Here is a 20313-nt window from a genome sequence, read left to right as displayed (position 1 = left end):
GAGGGATGTGTGAGTGTTTTGCATTGGTAAAGATTTATGGATATAAGTTTTTTCTTCACAAAAGTTTTTTATTTAATTCATACTGCTGCAGAGTGTTGCCGTATAGTTAGGTGGCAATGTTTTAACTTCTAATGGCAGTAGTTTATTATGAAGTAACAGCTTTATCATCAGTTGCAAGCAAAAAAGTGTGGATATTATTCCTTTCTTCGAGGATACAGTCACCACTGCATCTATGTGAATTATTCTTGAACTGGAAAATAAGTGCGTTGTATGCCTGCATGAGTGTGCGTACTTAAATTGTTCTTAGCAGTTGAAGAAATCTACTACAGAAGAGCCAAAATCAGTTGTATTCTTTGTTGTTGAAGTTGGATGAGAGTAGTTTTTGTTTCTACTCTGTTAAGTTGGTTGGGTAGGTAAATAAACCAAAAAAATGTGAGGAAGGTATGTGGCAAACAAGATCATCTTTTTAAACAGCGCTTTCAAGTCTTCTTTACAGTGACGTTTAAAAACCTAAGTTTTATATATCCAAAACACTTTGATTTGGCTACCCTCTAACTGTGAGCACAAGATTAAATTAATTCCTGAACATTTTGTATCAGACAGGCAGATCTGCTGCAAATGAAATCAAAAGATCAAAACTGGAGGTAAAGTAAGAATAATTTATCCAACTCATGCATACATGTGATTAATTTTATCTCACAGACTGCAGGATAATACTGTTATTTTTGGTAAAGTCGAGTTTGGTGGGAATCATTGCTTGCTTTGCTAGGACTGTGGTTTTCTTGACAGTCACATAAATATTTGTTGATGTCTGTATGTATCTGCATGTTATTTTATTCCTCTTTTGAGGAAAAGTGAGTTTTGTATAATACTTTCACTCCTTGTAAAACCTCCCCCACTGTTTCCAAAATGTCAAAGCCAAGCCCAGGGATTTAGCCATACAACTTCTATTGAGATTAATTGGATTTGTATGGCTAAATCCATGCAGTTCTTCTGAAAATATTAAGGTCCCTTATATATAAAATAGAACAATATGTTCACAAACATACTGTCACAAAGAATATTTGGATGGAACAGCAAAATCAGGTTTAATTTATGTTTGGAGACGAATAACTTTTGGTTTACTATAAATGTAAGGGTTCTTGTTTCAGTATACTGAGTGAATACTAAGTATGTGCTGTGCTTGCCTTAGGGCTTCATTTTTTCTTAAATGTGTGAAGCATTTACATAGGAGTCTTCTGTACTTAACTCAGGAGGGGGAAGAGCATTTCTGATTCATTAATCCCTTTTTCTTTTTGTAAGTAACTGGGTCCTTCACATTATGCACTCCAGAGGTGTAAAATATACAAAGAAGTGGGAGGGGCAAGCAAAATGGTGTGTGGCTTACTATAATGTACAAATTCAAAATCTCTCTGCAAAAGGAAAAAGAGCAAGGGGGAAAAGGGCAGCACTAAATTTACTGCATGTGCTTGCATGACGTGCAGGTTTGGGATAATTATTTTCTCTTGTTCAATAAAGTGAGTTGTTACCATGGCAGCATTCATATTGCACAATTTCTCTGTTATAAAATAAATTGAGAACAGTTTTAGAGACAGAAAAGTCGTCTTTGTGTGAACACTCATTCTGTTCTTATTTTTTAGTGCAAAACTGTCTTAGAAATGCAGTTCCTGAGGTTGGTATCTGTAACATTATTCTTGAGATGAGGAAGTCTTAGTACACTTCCCAGATAAAATCAGTCAAGTTTTAACGATGTGTGGTGCTTCTGCAGGACCAGATATGCAAGGACAGATATTTTGGGGGGTGTAGTTTTGATCACTTGTTAACTTGGAGTTCTCCACTTTTCAGAGTGTTGCTTCTGGTAGTAAAATTAAATACAGCCATTAAGAGGGAGGGTACAGGCTGACAGACGTAGAAGGAATAGTCTGGGCATCCTGCTCCAGTAACTGACTACTGGCAGTAATCACCTTGCCTACGGTTTGGTCTTAGTGTGTCTTCTTGGACAAGATGCGTCAAACTATCAGGTGAAAAGTTTCTAGATTTTGGGATTTAAGTTTATGTGCTTGGTCCATTGCATATCTGCCTTTTTCATTTAGAGGTTTACTTCAGGGAAGCAGTCGTCGTTCCAGTTTCTAAACGCTTCTGAAATATACTTGGAACCTGGAACCTGTGCAGAAGTGAATCTGTGACGGTGAGGGGCAGAGGGGGGAAGGATACTTCCCTATTGCCCATGCCTTGGAAAATGGCTGACCTTTGTCTGGTGTCCATGTCATGAATCTGCCTGACTTAAGTAATCAAACTAACTCTTAACATCATTCTCTCAAGTGTTTCTTTGACCGTCTGTCTGTGACCATCTTTGGTTGCTCTGATTTTAAAGTATGGTATTGAATGGTGGAGTAGTTTTGAATCCTCCATCTACAATTTGCATCTGAAGTCCATGTGCTTAGGAGTGCTTTTCCCAGGCCATTGTGGAATAATTTAGATGAGTGTATTTCCCAGCAGATTTCAAGTACATTCAAGTTTTGTTTTTCAATGTTTTTGAAGATCAAAATAAACTAACCCACCATCGGTTTCAGGTCTAACAAATTTCTGAAAAAAAAAATATATATTCAAGTACAGAAGATAATTTGATCTCAAGATATGTTAAGCAAATTTCAGGGTGTACTTTAAGTGAGGGAACTGACTCAGAAATACTGATTTATCCATGTATCACTGTAGAATTTATAACTTTTTTAAAATGACAAGCAGAGTGCAGCAAAGGTTGTTGTGAATTGCCTTTTATGGTTCTTTTTCTCACATTGAATTAAGGCTAAAGTAAATGAGCTGAGAGAAGAAAGGGTCTTTCAGTTTGTAGTTTAAATAAAAATAATGGAGGGAGTAAATTATTTATTATTTGAAAGATTTATGAAATTAAACTTCCAAAATTAATAAATTATCAAACTACTTTTTAGAAGTTATGTTATTGTGACAATTAGAGAGGGCAGGGCTAATGTGTGCACTGTACAAATGCTTTTGAGATACCTAGAAGTTTTCCAGAGAAGGCTGTCAGGGAAATATGAAGTGATAGGATGTAGAAGATGCAGATGATATTTCTTTTTGTTTGTTTGTTTAGCCTTTGGTAAATGCATTGTAACAGTCACGTTGTCAGACAACAAGAGGTTTTACCCGTTGTTTTATTTGTTATAAGACAGTAAAATTGTCTGACTTCTACTGATTAATATCAGATATGCAAGCAAAAAAATATAAGAATGGCAAACACAGGATGAATTTAGTCTGGTTACGTTATAAAGACTGCTAATTGAAGAGAGCTGATTCTTTAAAAAAAAAAAAAAAGAATTCTAGGGCAAAGTGAGGGCATGTCTTCTTGAAGGAAGTAAATACCTTTGCTTCACTTGAGATTGAAGAGAAAAGCCATCAAGGAAGCTGATTACAGGAAAATGTACTAGAAATAGGCAGCTTCTGGTATGCTACAAGGTGTTGTGGGGTCTGAAAGATCTGCAGGAAGGGAGGAGGGGAAAAGAAAAAAGCAGAAAATTCACACTTACGCCTTGAACAAGTCTATGAAATTGGCAACGCATTTTGTCAATTATTTAGTGTAAATAGGACACAAAGACTGAGTAGAATAAGAAGTGATAAACATTGTTTATACAGTGGGAAAAATGCCATGTGAGAATGACTGTTATGACCTATATAGTAGAAGCTGAAGGAATTTTGTAATGTAAAATTCAAGGTTGCATGCCGTGGGTCTAGTAAACTTTTCTGCTATGAAAATGTGCATGAAATACATTGAAGGTGGTGAGTATGATATAAACTGAGAGGCCTTAACAGCATGAAATTCAAGGTCATATACTGAGGGTAAATAAACGTTTCTTCTGAAGCGGAAGGATCATCTCGTAGAAATTCAAGGAAGAGGAGCAAGTTTTTATGCTATGGCATAATGGTTTCAGCATCAAGGAGTGATCTTAATCCAGGAAATTCTTTACTTCAGGCTGAAAGTAGAATGGTAGAGACATTGTGATAAACAAACATCTTAAAATTCTTAAGTGGGTATTAAAATAAAATAGTAATAATAATAAACAGTAATCAGTTCTTAAAGGACAATTTATATGTAAGTAGTTAGTTGTTTTCTTCCTGTTGCTGTTGTAATTTCACATTTAGTGAATATAGTGCTGTCATGTCGGGAACTTTCCAACGCATTTGTGTCTTGAAAGATTGTTCAGGTTAGTAATCAGTGCTAAGTTCTGCTCGACTCCAGCTGAGGAAGTCCTCAGGTAAAGTGTTATCACTGATGAAATGTGCAGAAATTACTTACAATTTATGAGGTGTGATGTATACAACTATGGATGAAGAAATACAGGGTGCAAGGTCCTGGAGAGTCAATACAAAATAATGAACAGAAATGCAAAAAATAACTAGTACAGGGGAAAAAAAATCAAACAGATATTCATAGAAAAAAAAGGGCTTGCAAATTTGACTGGGTCTCTTACTGCATTTGCCCTGCACTGTCACATCTTACAGAGCCACCCAGGTAAGTGAGGAAGAGTTCTGTCTGCGAAGCAGCACCGAGCCCGTGGCTGGAATACCTCTTCCTGCCTGGGCTCTCTGAATGGTGACAACATTTGGACTGCATTCAGAAGACAGTTTAAAAAGAGTAGGGATAATTTAAGCTGAGAGAAAGATAAAATAAACAACTGAAGCACAGAGTAATGAACACTTTAACTGCCCACTTAGAGGCCATAAACAGTTTGGCAGGGTGTAGGATAAGGCAAGAATGGTATGATATAGTTAAAAATCTTGGAATGCTACTAGCAGATGGAAAAGTTGACCAAAAAAAAAGTCTCAGAAAGGGATTTAGCATTTAAGACCTGATAAAACGTTGGGTCATATTACCTACTACAGTCTCATCTGTTGTGATTTTTGCATGCATTAAAAACCTTGCACAGAACATAATTCAGGATCAAAACCAAGTTCTTAAAATCTAAGTATTCAGAAAAGTCTTGATTTAATTTTTATAAAAATCAATTTTGATCAATTGCTGGCTTAAATATGTATAATTATGATTTCTGTTGTTAACCTCCACTTTATTAGCTTCTCTAACAGGGCTGGCATACTGACCAGACCCTGGATATAATTTTGATTGAAATAATTTTGAGCAGCTTTTCTTCTGCTCACGTAATTTGTAGTAGGGTCATTGAATTTAACTCCAGGAGACTAGTTCTGCAGTCATTTTGACTGAAATGTGTTTTCTAAATGGTATCTGTTTTTCAGACTGCCTTGTTGCATATCACTGGGTTTAACACATGCCCGAATTTGACCATGGGCAGCAGTGGGCCTTGAAAAAGTGCAGCAAGTTGCATTTGTGCTCTGAGAGCTACGTGATGAATAAATTTTAATAACTGTGAAAGAGTATCATACTATTGTCTGAATGTGTTATAACTTAAGTAATGGAAGCTGTTAATATCTTGGTAGGTTTGAGGTTCAGAATCATAAAACAGATTTAAGCTGTGGTTTTCTGCAAGTACGCCAGACTTGAGAGTTGCAGTTAACGTTACATCAAGGTAATTGGAAATTACGGGCTGTGGAGATGAAAAATATCTCACAGATCATCTAGCGCGTCTCTGCTGGTTTGAGATTGTTCCTGCTAGTGTCTTTCGTTAGGATTTTGTGGTTTGAAGTACACCACTTGGTGATGTTTCAGTCACATCCCTGAGAAAACAGCTTCTTGCTAACAATCAGCATTGATTGCTCTGCTTGGCTTTTTTTTCCCAGATGTCCCACACGATTTGTCCAGACTTGTTCCTGTGGTAGTCTGTCGTTACTTAACCAAACCAAACACCAAATGTGTGTGCCCGTGTCTCTGATGTGAACTCACTTGTGTTCTGCACCTCTGCGAATGGTTTCGGCGCGGTGCTGTGCGGGTGGGAAGAGCCCAGCCTTCCTCTGAGGGCAGCCCTCACTTCTGGACTTCTCCTTGCCCCCTCGCAGCAGCGTGCTGACAAAGCCTGCCTTTGTCTCTGCCAGGGGAATAGTGCAAGGCCCATCTGTTAGCTCAGGCTGATAGGAAAAAAGCCGCCTTTAAGGATGGCTTGTGGGTTACTTTTTTTTTTTCCCAGAGGTTTAAATGCCTGTATTTGACAGGGAATCTTCAGAAGCATTTGGAGGGATCATTGACTGGCAGCAACTCTCAGCCATGCTTTATGATTATTCTCACCTTGCATCCAAGCTTTCAGCAGCAGATTTCTCACATAAATATATTTCAAAGAAAGCTCAGTCCTGGCTTATTTTAAAATGTATCATTGACACCTCTTCCTTCGTGTCTTTCAGTAATTTTTCTTTAGATCTTCTTGTTATTCTTGTAGAAAATTCCATTTACTCATTAGCTTCTGCTGGTGTTAAACCATTACCACATCCAACTTGAATTTTATGAATAGCTTCAGCATATTTCTTCCAACTGTAATTTCTTTTATTCAGAAGATTCTCAATAAATATTCTCTTTTTTCTGTCCCCCACACAGTTCTTCTGGTTAGTTGCTCTTCAGTTCTTGCCAGATGTTTTCTCCTAGCTTTTGTGACAATAAAATGCAGCCACTGTACCCATGGTATTCATATTTAAAAAAAAAAAAAAAAAAAGGCACTTCTTCCCTATGAAGAAAGGCTGAGAGACCTGGGTCTGTTCAGCCTGGAGAAGAGAAGACTGAGTGGGGATCTCATCAATGTGTATAAATACCTGAGATGTGGGAGACAGAGGGATTTGGCCAACTTCTTTTCAGTGGTTTGTGGGGATAGGGCAAGGGGCAATGGCCACAAGATAGAGCACAGGAAGTTCCGCACCAACATGCGAAAGAACTTCAGGGTTCTCCAGGGAACCTGCTTTGGCAGGGGGGTTGTACCCGATGATCTTTTGAGGTCCCTTCCAACCCCTTCAATTCTGCGATTCTGTGAAAACTTCTTTTTGCTAAGTGTAATTAGTTTGATACTGCATTCATGTTTTTTTCCAACTGTGCTGACATACCTTCATTTAGGAATAGACTATCTCTGCAGTTAGGCAACACCTGAGCTTTTGAAGTGGTGACATTTTTCAGTCCTTACATCAAAAGTGGCATTGGACATTAAGAGTTAACAGAGCGTGACATTTTATAGTGGCAGGGCTTTTTTATTTAGCTACAAATATGCTGTGTTAAACCCAGTTCATTCTACTTTACCAGGTGAGTGCCCTAACTAGGCAGAGAGATTTTTCATATAAAGGCAGTTTTGTGCAAAACAGCTCAGCTCCAGAAGCAGGTTCCCCATAGCTCTTTCCTTTCTTCCTCCACTGCCCCTGCCAGTTGCCAGATGTTCAGCTAAGAGATGCTCAAATCCCTTGTGTTAGGAGGGAATTGAACCTAGACGACATCCTAATTATGTGGCGAAGAAAATCATGTTTTCTTATGGTCAGATCTAGAAAGGTAGCTTCAGCACAAAATGCTCAAGGAACTTAATTCCACGTCTAGCAAAACAGAATCTTTTCTTCTGACAAAACAACTTACTGCAAAAAGTAGGTGTCACCCAATTCCCTGGCTGACCTGTCGGTGGGAGTGTTCTGCAGTATTCATATAAAGTAGGAAAAATTATAAGTCATTGCTTTGGGATAGCAGAACTCGTGCTGGTTTGGGTTTTTCTTCAACCTGCTGAAGAAGCTGTGCCAACAGAGCTCCAGGCTGCTGCCTGCTCAGCATGCAGGCTCTAAGATTTGTCATCCCGAGATCCTGTCTGTCTGCAGGTATAGGGTAGACATGGAGGATTTCTGAAAGAAATGGGGAAAATGTTGTTGTCTGCTGAGTAATTAACTCTAATGATCAACGACTTCATACGTAATATTGAGTCTTAAACATTAACGAAACTTCATCTCGAGTCTGACACCATTTCAGATGTATAGTGTCAGCCTTTAGTGAGGAATTTTACACTGCTGACCTTATGTTGTATATATGGCATTTGGTGATATCGGAAAAATATCAGTTATGATTTGCTGTTAAAGTGTTGCTTGAACATATGTAATTCAGCAGCAAGGTCACTTTTGCATCCCTCAATGTTGAGATGGGTCCAGCTCCAAGCTAGCTAGGTTTTGGTGTGCTCATCGGAAGCTTTTAGGAGCCTCGTGCAATTCCTTCCTTCACTGGTAATTTCAGAACATGGGTCCAGCTGCAAGTGTAAATTGCAGAAGTGATTAGGCAGTAATGGTGCACTGGGGTGTAAAATAGCAACTGCAATAGCAGATTACTCCATAATGCTTCCTTGCAAGTTGAATAAATATGTTGGATGAAGAATGTAGAAAAACGCTCTCAAAATCATGTCTGTTTTAAGAAAATAAACACCTTACAAATTTGAGGTTGATTACAATCCAGTGACAAGTTCAAAGTGATTTGATTTAATGAACTGGATTTTGAGTCATTTACCTATACTAAGTTCAGTTTGCTTAAATGCTGTCGACACCAACGATTGCTAAGTCATCTGTATAGAGTTGACTTAAGTAAATGTTATTTGTCCTTGTGAGCAGAGGGAGGCCAGTATTCCTTAACTAAGTTTCAAATGCTTTGCAGAATGATGACATCTGTATGATTGTCTAATGCCATGTAAAAGAAAGTTAAGCACAGGCAGTTATAAAAATTACCTCATTCTAAGTGATCTTATTTTTTTCTATTCTGCTCAAGGGGGTGTCTTTTCTTATATAGCATGTTCTCTTGAGGAAAAAGTATTCCTGCCTCCTGCAAGCGCTGTCACAAACTTGAAGACAAAGTTCACTTTCAGCAAAAGAAGGGTTATTACTGAGGGTTTTTTTAATTGAAAAGAACTTGCTGCTTTTTATAGCAGCATGCTTCCTTGAAGGTTTGAATTGACACACTCTTTATATTTATTCTTCAGATATTCCTTACTATATTATTATCATATTTGCACAAATGTAGGTCATGGTTGGCTGGTTTTGTTTTTTAAAGTAGGGGCTGTGGTCGGATACTGGTTCTTCATAGAATATAACCTTGTTGCACTGAATTACCAGTAGCGATTGTAACAGAGGCCAGAGAAAAAAGAAATGTTTTCTGCTTTTACCTATTTCCTTTCCATGGGTGGAAGTAGGTTGGCAGTAGGGTCACCACAGTAATCACTCCTAGCTGAGTCAGGACAGCCTGGTGGCACTCGGTGCTGACATCCCATGACTGCACTTCAGTGGTACCACACACAGCCATCACTGGGAAGAAGGTGATGACAGTGAGAAGTATGCTGGTGCATTGCTATACTTGTAGAATAATCAGCAGCTCTGTCGTGACACTGTTTTGTAGGCAAATTTCTGTCCTTTCAGGCACTGCGTGTTTTAAGGACACCATCTTCATTCCTTTTCAACCTTCAAATTCCTTTCTTTTAGCTGGAGTAGTACTATGCGTCTTTTCAAAATGTAGTATGAGCTGACACAAGAAAATCCAACTTCAAGTGTGAAAATTCAAGAGAAGGTCTCGAGATGAAAGAGAAACAGAGTGTGTCCTGACTGTCAGGCAGAGATTTGGAAGATGTTCAGCTCATGCCTGTTATCTATCCCCCCCAACACCTTTCTCGCTCTGATCACAACTCCAGGATAACTCTTGATATGAAGGATAAAGGGTTTAGCCTGTGTGCCTCACTGACTCTGGTGGAAATGTAACAGCGAAAATGTACACACATTCCTGGGTTTGCTAGCTGCAGGACTAGATGAAAATCAGTGAGCAACTGGGGGTGATTTTCCACAAAAATACAGGGGTGTTGTAATTTGGGACGATGTGTTGATGACAAATAGGAAAAAAAAATAATTGCCCACTGCTATTCTTGTTAACAAAAATGACTGACGTTGCTAATTTTTCTTGTTCATAGATCACCTCTCTTGTGACTCTCCAGCTGCTGTCCATGGTTGGCAATAACGACCAGCTTGATGGACCCCGATACAAATGCACTGTATCACTGGACTTCATCAGAGCTATTGCCCGGTGAGCCTATTAGAAACCATTTGGGATAATACGTGCTGATTTCAATGAGGCTTCAAAACCTGTATTTTCTCAGTCTTTATATTGGCTGTATGCAGACCAGAATGGAAATCTGTGGATGTTTTTTAAGAACAAGTAAATGAGTCTTCACTGTAAGAAATGTTGAACTTAGGTTTACTCCAATACTGTTTTGAAAAAAATAATATATCTTACAGTGACAGAGGTAGGCCAAGGAACTGCTTGAGTATGTTACAGTAACAAACTGTCTGTGTACTTAATAGAAGTAAGGGACTTCATGTGAAAATACTGCTCTAAAATGGCAGTCCATTTCCTTACCAAAAGGCATGTTATGATATTGGAATCCAAACTGATATTTAGTTCTTAGTAGTGTTTGTGGTACAGTTGATGTAAAAACTGGATAGGTTATGAGAAGTCTTTCACATAGTTTGTCTTCTGCGATCTGTAGTTGATACAAACTAATTCAAAAAAAAACAATGTAGGTACCTCAAAAGTATCAATTACCTGTTCATCCCAAGCCTTCAGTCCGGGAGTCCGAGAGCAGTTCCAGCTGCATCAGGAGAGATGGTGATAAATTACAGAAACACATGCAATACATAGGCAATAATCAGAACTGTCTCATTTATGCCAAATCTGAACAGCATTACTTCACGCACGCTGCTGCAGCCAGCTTATTAGCAGATCTTGGATAAAGAGCATGTGGCTAGAGCAGAGCCCAGAAATAACGTGGCAAAAAGGAGAAACATTGTACAGGCCAGCTCTCCTCTGTAATGTGGAGCTTTAGAGGAATCTGTGTTTCAGACTGTTTCCAGTATCCTCACTGCACAAGTCGCTCTCATGAGCTGTTAAATGTCCCCTCGCCCAGTCAGTAAGCTGCACAGACACGCAAATTTCAATTTGGACAGGCCACAGAGTGAAACTTCATCGGGCTCAGGCCTGGCTGGACCGTACCACCACTATCTCCAGGGCTTTGCTGTGTCAGCTTGCTATTCCCAGCAATAAAGTCACATGTGAATGATGCCTTGTAAAGTCTCCCACTGGTACCAAGTACATCAGACCATCTGTTTAGCGACGTGGATCACTGTGTATGGATATCCCTGTGCTCTTGCCTCTGCTCTAACTCTTACCATGAGTACAGAGACCAGTTCGTAAACTCTGTACTGGCTATGAAGTTCCTTGAATTAAGACACTTGACATGATGGCCCATCGCCTACAATTTCAACATCTGTCGAAGTTTGTGGACTCTGTTAAAATTGCCAGAAGGTAGAGGTGGACAGAAAACGGGACCAAAACTTGTGCTATGCAGCTCACACTTACCAGAGAAAGTTTTTAGAGCTGTCCCTTCAAACCTCAGTGCACAGTGTACTGCTTCGGCTTGCCTGCCTTTAGGTCAGCTGTGCGTACATATATCCTGTCTGACTTTTCCTATGCGTTATGAAGGCAATTTTTTTTCCCCAGGTAGTTCGGAAGTGTTTATAGGCTGCACGGATTGGGCCATTTTATCTGACTTTTAAAAATTTACCTCTTTTTTTTCCTGTCCTCCCTTTTTTCTTCGTGTTTGTTTATTTGTTACAATTTTTTTTTCCAACCCACTGTCTGTCAAATCCTTAAGGACATAAATAAGATGCAAAATTTCATGAACCCATTATAAATGGGTTTCCCCCTTGTCTTACTTTGGCTGGCTAAAGGGTATGATCACGGGCTAGCTGTGCTACAACATTGCAGCAGCCTGTAGTTTTTAACCACAAATGAGAGGGGTTATATTTACTGCAGAGAAGGAACTACTTTGGCATTTCAACCACAATACACTTCAAGTAAGCAGACCATCTCTTGATTCTTTAGTCTCCATTCTTGCACTAGTGCTAAAATAAGGTTAGGCACCAAAATCCTGAGGTTTCTCAGCCTCACTGTCAGGTGAACTCACTACTGCAGGGCTGGAGAGTGCGAAGAGTAGGACAGGAAAACTCTGCTTTCTCCTTCCCCTCTCCACACCCATTCAAGCAGTTCAACTTGCTATTTCATTTTCCTTTATTTTTAAATAAATTTTCTTAGCAGAAAAAAGAGGGTTTATAATCTTTGGAAAAAAGGGCGGGCCGCTGAGGAGGACTACAAGGATGTAGCGAGGCTGTGCAGGGAGAAAATTAGAAAGGCCAAAGCTCATCTGGAGCTCAACCTGGCTACTGCCGTTAAAGACAACAAAAAATCCTTTTACAAATATATCAATGCGAAACGGAGGACTAAGGAGAATCTCCATCCTTTACTGGATGCGAGGGGAAACCTAGTTACTAAGGATGAAGAAAAGGCTGAGGTGCTTAATGCCGCCTTTGCCTCAGTCTTTAGCGGCAATACCGGTTGTTCTCTGGATACCCAGTGCCCTGAGCTGGCGGAAGGGGATGGGGAGCAGGATGTGGCCTTTGCTATTCATGAGGAAATGGTTGGCGACCTGCTAAGGAGCTTGGATGTGCGCAAGTCGATGGGGCCGGATGGGATGCACCCGAGGGTACTGAAAGAACTGGCGGAGGAGCTGGCCGAGCCGCTTTCCATCATTTATCGGCAGTCCTGGCTATCGGGGGAGGTCCCAGTTGACTGGCGGCTAGCCAATGTGACGCCCATCTATAAGAAGGGCCGGAGGGCAGACCCGGGTAACTATAGGCCTGTCAGTTTGACCTCAGTGCCAGGAAAGCTCATGGAGCAGATTATCTTGAGGGTCATCACGCGGCACTTGCAGGGCGAGCAGGCGATCAGGCCCAGTCAGCATGGGTTTATGAAAGGCAGGTCCTGCTTGACGAACCTGATCTCCTTCTATGACAAAGTGACGCGCTTGGTGGATGAGGGAAGGGCTGTGGATGTGGTTTACCTTGACCTCAGTAAGGCTTTTGACACCGTTCCCCACAACATTCTCCTCAAGAAACTGGCTGCTCGGGGCTTGGACTGGCGTACGCTTCGCTGGGTTAGAAACTGGCTGGATAGCCGGGCCCAGAGAGTTGTGGTGAATGGAGTCAAATCTGGTTGGAGGCTGGTCACAAGTGGTGTCCCCCAGGGCTCGGTACTGGGGCCGGTCCTCTTTAATATCTTTATCGATGATCTGGATGAGGGCGTCCAGTGCACCCTCAGTAAGTTTGCAGATGACACCAAGCTAAGTGCGTGTGTCGATCTGCTCGAGGGCAGGAAGGCTCTGCAGGAGGATCTGGATAGGCTGGAGCGATGGGCTGAGGTCAACTGTATGAAATTCAACAAGGCCAAGTGCCGGGTCCTGCACCTGGGGCGCAACAACCCCAAGCAGAGCTACAGGCTGGGAGATGAGTGGCTGGAAAGCTGCCTGGCCGAGAAGGACCTGGGAGTATTGGTTGATAGTCGGCTGAATATGAGCCAGCAGTGTGCTCAGGTGGCCAAGAAGGCCAACAGCATCCTGGCCTGTATAAGAAACAGTGTGGCCAGCAGGTCTAGGGAGGTGATTGTCCCCCTGTACTCGGCTCTGGTGAGGCCACACCTCGAGTACTGTGTTCAGTTTTGGGCCCCTCGCTACAGGAAGGACATGGACGTGCTCGAGCGAGTCCAGAGAAGGGCGACCAAGCTGGTGAGGGGTCTGGAGAACAAGTCTTACGAGGAGCGGCTGAGGGAGCTGGGCTTGTTCAGCCTGGAGAAGAGGAGGCTCAGGGGCGACCTTATCGCTCTCTACAGTTACCTTAAAGGAAGCTGTAGTGAGGTGGGGGTTGGTCTGTTCTCCCACGTGCCTGGTGACAGGACGAGGGGGAATGGGCGAAAGTTGCGACAGGGGAGGTTTAGGTTGGATGTTAGGAAGTACTTCTTTACCGAAAGGGTTATTAAGCATTGGAACGGGCTGCCCAGGGAGGTGGTGGAGTCGCCATCCCTGGAGGTCTTTAAAAGACGTTTAGATGTAGAGCTTAGTGATATGGTTTAGTGGAGTACTTAGTGTTAGGTCGGAGGTTGGACTCGATGATCTTGAGGTCTCTTCCAACCTAGAAATCTGTGTCTGTGTCTGTGTCTAAATAAAGAATGAAATCTGCATATTTTTTTTTAAGCATAAACCACCTGTTTTTGGAAAAGAGTAGAAAACTTATGTCTTCCTGGTGGCTTTTAGTGTGGTAACCTCTGCCCATGCCCTGTCTTTCTGTTTATTACCACAGAACTTTCACATCTATCTCTGTTCAGCCTTTGCAGAGATATTTCCATACTTTTCACTATGTAGTTTTTTACTTTTGGTTAAGTTGGTTTAGATGTTTCTTTTTTTTTAGTAACTTTTAATTTCTGTTATAAGGGTGTCAGACCGAAGTTCATAAATTTTCTCTAGCTGAAGGAGGGATCTCTTAATGTTTGTGGAACTTAATGGATCTTTTCATCTAGGGTCTAATAATGCTAGTTGTTATGGCAGAGCGATTGTGTTTCATTTACTTGATAAGGTCAGTTTTTGTTAGTGTGGTTTTTGTTTCTGTGGAAAGCCTTATAACTAAAGCACTTTTCTTAAGTGACACGATGTAATATGAACCTAACAGTGGCTTTTAATTTCCTCTAATTTTGTCATTGGATTATTAGGTAGCCTCCAACACAGCATCTCTTGTTATGCATCATGGGGGTTTCTGAACTTTTTCTCAATTCAACATGATGTTCTATAGAAACTTTTTGGAAAGTGGGTTACAGAAGGAGGCATGAACAGAGAATATTAAATGATTGCAGCCTAACAAATAAGACATTCAGACAGTTAATCTCACTTAGCATTGTGAGCGGTTATTTTTGCATCATTAAATACTTTAAAAAAAAAAACTTTTAATTTTATACTTGTCATTATATGCAGTAATTTGTGCTATTTATTCAAACAGTAAATCCAAAAGTCTGAGTGTTAGATTGCATAGCAGAATGAGTTTGGAGACAAAAAAAAAAATAATTATATGTTTTATTTTACTGCTGTTCATTCTGCCTGCCATTGAAGTACAAAAGTATACATTAAAATCTTCTATCTTATTGAGTGGCATTCTTGGATTCTTTAAATTTAGCTATGAACATGGGTCAACTAGTGTCAAGACTGAAAGAACGCAGACTGCAAATGAGTACAGATGAGGGAGTTACGTAGTACATGCTAAAACAGGTGGTTTGGAAGATGAACAAAACATTTAATAACATAAAAGATTGCAGTTTTGTATCACCAACTGGAATATCGTATTTACCATATGAAAATATATCGACTTTTTGATGTATTTTTTTTTTTACTGCTTAATGTTTGGAATAAGAAACTTTTGATTGTTGCTAGAAATCTGCTTTATTTTTTTCAAATCTTACAAAGTTGAATCAGAAGATAGGAACTGTAAGTTAAATGCAATCAAGAATGAGTTTTTAACTTTCTTTGGGGGATATTTCCTGATTTTTGTTGTGCAGAATGTCCCACGTGTTGTCTCCAAACAGGTTAAAGTCTTAGCACTGTTAGGATGATTGCTCTAATATGCTATGTTTTTGTTTATAGGACCGTGAACTTCGACATAATAAAGTACTTGTACGATTTCTTGTGAAAACAAGCTTCACAGCCATATGGACACTGTGACAATGACTAAGGCAAGCTGTGTTCATCTCTCTACTTAGCTGGCCAGAAAGAAGAGTATTTTGGCTCTTTTGGATTTGTCCAAACAGGTGCTGGCCCAGCATGGAATCTGATGAAAGTACTCTGATTGGTCTGGGTAGATCTGATCAGAGGACTATTTACCAGGGACCCTGGAGTATTTGGAAGCAATGTGTTAATTATAAACAGCAGGGTTTGAGCACAATCTGTTCTACTCTTAATGATGTTATCTTAACACTGAAATTGCCTGAAACCCATTTACTTAGGACTGCATTTTGCTCTATGAACTCTCCCCAGTGCTTTGAACATGCCAGCAGCCCTTGTTTGTATGCCCAGTCTTTTCACTTCCTCTCCACAGGAATCTTTGCAATTGCCTGCCAAAGCAGCTTTTCCTGAGGCCACCATTTTAGGAGAGTGGAGTAGCAAAATATAATAAATATAAGAACATCTTTAAAATCAAGCTGGTATAAATCCTTCTTTCTGTTCAGTCATATGTATGCAGATTGTTACACTGTTATATGGAGATCATGATAGGAAACTCCTAATTAATCATCATACTGTACTTTTTTGGGATCATTCATAAATGTTAACTGTGAATCTATTTTTATGACACTTTCTTTTAAAAAAAAATTCTTGATTCCTGAAATTCTAACCTGATGTTGAACTTGAAAAGCTTTTTATTTCAATGTTTTTATTCCTTTCAAGCTCATCCGTTTCTGTTGAGTGCAAATTATAATGCTGTTTTGAATGAACGTTATTTCAGATACGCACGGTGTGATATTTTTGTAGCAATATCTGTCCTGTAGAGAAGTATGGCACAGCTGCCTTTTCCATCAGAAAGGGGGAGATTCAACAGGTGACAGAGTATTCCTGCAGCAGTTGCCCAAATGGGGCAGAATAGTTTTTGTAGCATGGAGCTTTGACTTTGGAAATGTATATTGGAATGTACTGCAACTGTATTTGTCTCCAGTTTACAAGCAGAGGAGTCCCAACCGCTGCTACCTTTGCAGGGTATTGAAATCACCTTGTGCACTAAAGGATTGTCTTCACAAATTGGAAGTTTTGTCACTCTTGAGAACTCGGCGTCCCACAGCCTGTTACTCAGATGATTTATTTCCGAATGCTGCCCTTTGTTTGACAGTACAAGAAAGTGCTGTATCATATGTTGACCGTTAGGGATTTTTAAAATGAAAAATACACCTCTGATACTGGAGGTGTCAAATACTCTGAATATGTGTAGCTCCTTTATTTTCTCCCAATTGTGTTTGTGTATCCAGGCTTCTGCTTCTGGATTCAGACCCAAATGAATAAGTTCCAGGTGAGTCTAAGTGACAAAAGCATCTTTCTGGCCAAGCTGTCGTTTCCCTTTTCAGTAGACTCTGAAAGGGCAGAAATGAGTCATCTCCGTGATCCCTTTTCCTTCCGACCGCTGTGCTACATCAAACCATGCACCTGTCCATAAGGTGGCAACATTTGTCGCGCTTGCTGAAATACTTGGATGCAAATACGTGACCTGTTTCAAAATGTTTATTGCTTACTTTTGTTTTTTACTAATAAAAATGTACAGAAGGTATGCTTTGGACTAAACTTTACAGTTTCTTTCCCTTTTGGAGCTCATCATGAGCTGAGCTCAGCACTTGTGCATCTCCTGTATGACTACCAAGGGTTGAAAATGGGAGAAGAAAGGAGGTTTGAGCTGTTATACGTTAAACTAATCTGTGCAAAGCAACAGCAATACATCATAGCTTTTTCAGATACCTGGTCTAGATTAGAATCTGATATATGAAACACAATGGGATTTGCACTAACTTATGAAGTCCTACAACTCTTCAATCAAAAAAAAAAACATTAAAATTCTGCAGCTGAGCTTGTTTGAAACTTTCAACAGAGCTGGGCCAGGGCTGTACTGCTGGGGAGGGAGAATGCCAGCTTGTGAAGCTCCTGCTCAGTAGGAGTCAGCATGGCTGAAAAGTGTAGCAACTACCAAGCAGAGACTGTATGAAGCTCCTCTTTGGAAAGCTTTACTACCAAGAGCAAGTTTTGAATAATATCACACCTCAACTTAACCTGCATTAAAATACCAGAAATACACAAGCAGTTCCAGATAGTTCCAGATAAGCACATAAACAGAGTACACGAAGAGCACAGAATACATCTTATGTGAGTATAAGGATGCACAATAAAATTTGGTCATCATAGAGATAGGCAATGCTTATATCTGATCTTTTATGAGGAAAGAAATGAGTAGGAATTTTACCAGTTGGATTAGTAACTGAAGTATTTCAGGAATGTTTTTAATTCTGTTTATGATGTGTATAGATGAGATGCAAGGTCAAAGATTTCAAACAAAAAAAAAAGAACCAAGAACCAATGGTCTTTTGCTCTAGGACAATAGCAAAATGACCCACACTGTGTTGTATGATTAAATTAATTCCACAATCTTAGTTTTTTCAACAATATGGATCCATGAGCACACATAGTCTCTGGAAACAGTACTTAATGAAATGCGCTGTAGTACTTGTTTTAATGTTAAAATTCAACTAGTTATTAGAAATGAGCCCGTAAGTATAGATAAGTGATGTTTCTTTTCACTGTTGTCATAGTTTATCATAGCTTTTCTAAAAAGAGATCAAGAACAGAATCAGTTCAAGACTTAACTTCTTACAGCTGCTAGGCAATATACATGAAAAAGACTGAGTATGCTGTATTTCAGAACTCATGTTTAGTATATGCCGAACATTTGCAGATGTTTGAGTGTAGAACAAAACCAGTCATGTTAAGTTCTGGTTTGGGTTGCAGTTGGAAAGACGTACCTTTTGCATTGGAGCAACTGTGTTCATTTGGTTGGTCCAACCTTTTCCTAACCCCGTTAATCCCACACAGCACACCAGACTCTCAAAACTAACAAGCCCCAGTTTTGGCGTACAGAGAAGACATGAAGTAAGGGTCTAAGAAAATAAGCATTGAGAAAACTTATTGCTGCAGATTTTTTTCTTCCCATGTAATTTCCTTCTCCACTGGCCTGCTGATCATTTCCACTATAAATCCAAAGGATGAGACTACAGATCACTGTGGAACATTATTAATTTGACCAAAATCAGGTTACCTGGAGAAGGAGCAGTTACCAAGGATCCATTGCACAGAACTGCTGTCCTTACATTGAACGCACTTCTGTGACCTTTTTTGAAAGACTCCTCTCTGTGATATAGAACTTAAAGCTGAATCAGCAGTGTGAGAATGAGCAAGGTAACTGAGGTGTAGATGATGGATGTAGGCTATAACTATGCTGATGATGGATTGTGGGATTGATTCTGACAAACTCGAAATACTTCCATATATCCATATCAATGAGTTTATAAACTATTGCAGAGTGCCCTTTTACATACCCTAGCAATATTCCATTTTGAGACCTCGCTTCTGTGGATGAAATTTAGGCCCCTAGGCTCCCTGCAGTCAGAATTTCACCTGTTCTACAGGTGGTGTTGAGAACCGTGCAAAAAATGCAGAGCAGGAGAAATCTTCCGTACTTCAGTGCAGGAGGATGTATTTTAAAAATACCAGCTATTTTTTTCATAGTTTCTGCATAATATATATATATATATACTATAATGCTTTAAAATTTATAAATATATTGTACGTGTCTTCAGTGGCTGATCTGAACATCCACAGGAGCTGAGGCTTGTTCTTATACGGAGAAAGTAATGGGGAAAGAAATGCAGCTATCATAAAGTTGCAGAGAAATGAGTGCCCTTGAATAGCTCTGATTTCATCAACAGCTGCGTTTTCATACCTAGAGCCTAGAGATTTTCTTTTTAAAAGAGGCTTGTAAGAGTACATCCACATGTAGCACAAGAGGTTTTTTGTTTTTTTTTTTTGACAGTGATTTACCTGACTCTGCTTTTCTCAGAACCTGCTGTTTCTACCATAATAATCCCTATAGCTATTATCTGTAATTTTTGGGGAGTTAAGTACAGCAGTTACTTGAGCATTTTGTAACTTCTGCTGTTGCTACACACCTTGATTTACCTACATGAAAATACATCCATTTTTACCATGGGTTCAATTTTTCCAACATCCAAGCAGCTTTGCCAAGGCCATTCAGGCGCTACCTGCTTCCCTCTTAACTGAAACAGACAGCTCTGCCAGGAAAATAGTGTGAAGGACAGGATTCCCAGCAGGGACGCAGGAGATATTACATGTCTGTGACCTGTAAGCAAAACACAGACAGTGGAGTATCCCAGGATTAGATATGCTCCTGCACCTCTGCTGGCACAGAGAGTGGGACGAGTGAGGACCAGCAGGTTCTTAGGGGCTGCCTGGAGGTAGGCGTACTACATGTACTGCATGCTGCAGTTTGCTTGGCAATTGGGAAAGAGAAGATTTACTCTATCCAGGAGGAAACGTTACCTGAAGTGACAGTAACTTCTGGTATTCTCAACATCAGAACAGCATACCAAATGTCTATGTATTTGTAGATGTTGGAATGGCTCCACTGGAATATCTATTGGAAGATTAAAAACTTTTTTTTTTTTTTTTTTTTGGAACAAGCAGATTCATATAAGCTGTGTACATCCTGTTAGTGGTATATATGGATCAAGTTGGTTTACTTTCTGATTCTTTACTGTTGCGTTTGTTAAAACCATTAAAAAATGAAGGCTGAAAACAAGAAATAGCGTCTCCCAGCACAGTTGAAATTGCAAGTACAACCTTTATGAAGACAGCCTGAAAACAATGGGTAGGGATGTCT

At 39.9% G+C, this 20313-nt stretch overlaps 1 protein-coding gene across 3 annotated transcripts in view; it reads left to right on the top strand.

Annotated features, from left to right (window-relative positions):
- The window catches only part of ORC5 (origin recognition complex subunit 5), a 70749-nt gene extending 53612 nt beyond the window's left edge, over positions 1–17137 (top strand). For all 3 annotated transcript variants that reach the window (XM_035549572.1, XM_035549573.1, XM_050708421.1), the window contains exons 14-15: positions 9870–9982; positions 15474–17137. In XM_035549572.1, the coding sequence (XP_035405465.1) occupies positions 9870–9982; positions 15474–15519 (159 nt within the window). In that variant the 3' untranslated portion in view covers positions 15520–17137. The remainder of the gene's footprint in view (positions 1–9869; positions 9983–15473) is intronic.
- Positions 17138–20313: the final 3176 nt, after the last annotated feature.

Source organism: Cygnus atratus, chromosome 1 (genome assembly GCF_013377495.2).
Source record: "Cygnus atratus isolate AKBS03 ecotype Queensland, Australia chromosome 1, CAtr_DNAZoo_HiC_assembly, whole genome shotgun sequence".
Lineage (NCBI taxonomy): Eukaryota > Metazoa > Chordata > Aves > Anseriformes > Anatidae > Cygnus > Cygnus atratus.
Note: the sequence above shows the minus strand (reverse complement) of the source record. Positions and strands in the feature narration are given on the sequence as shown.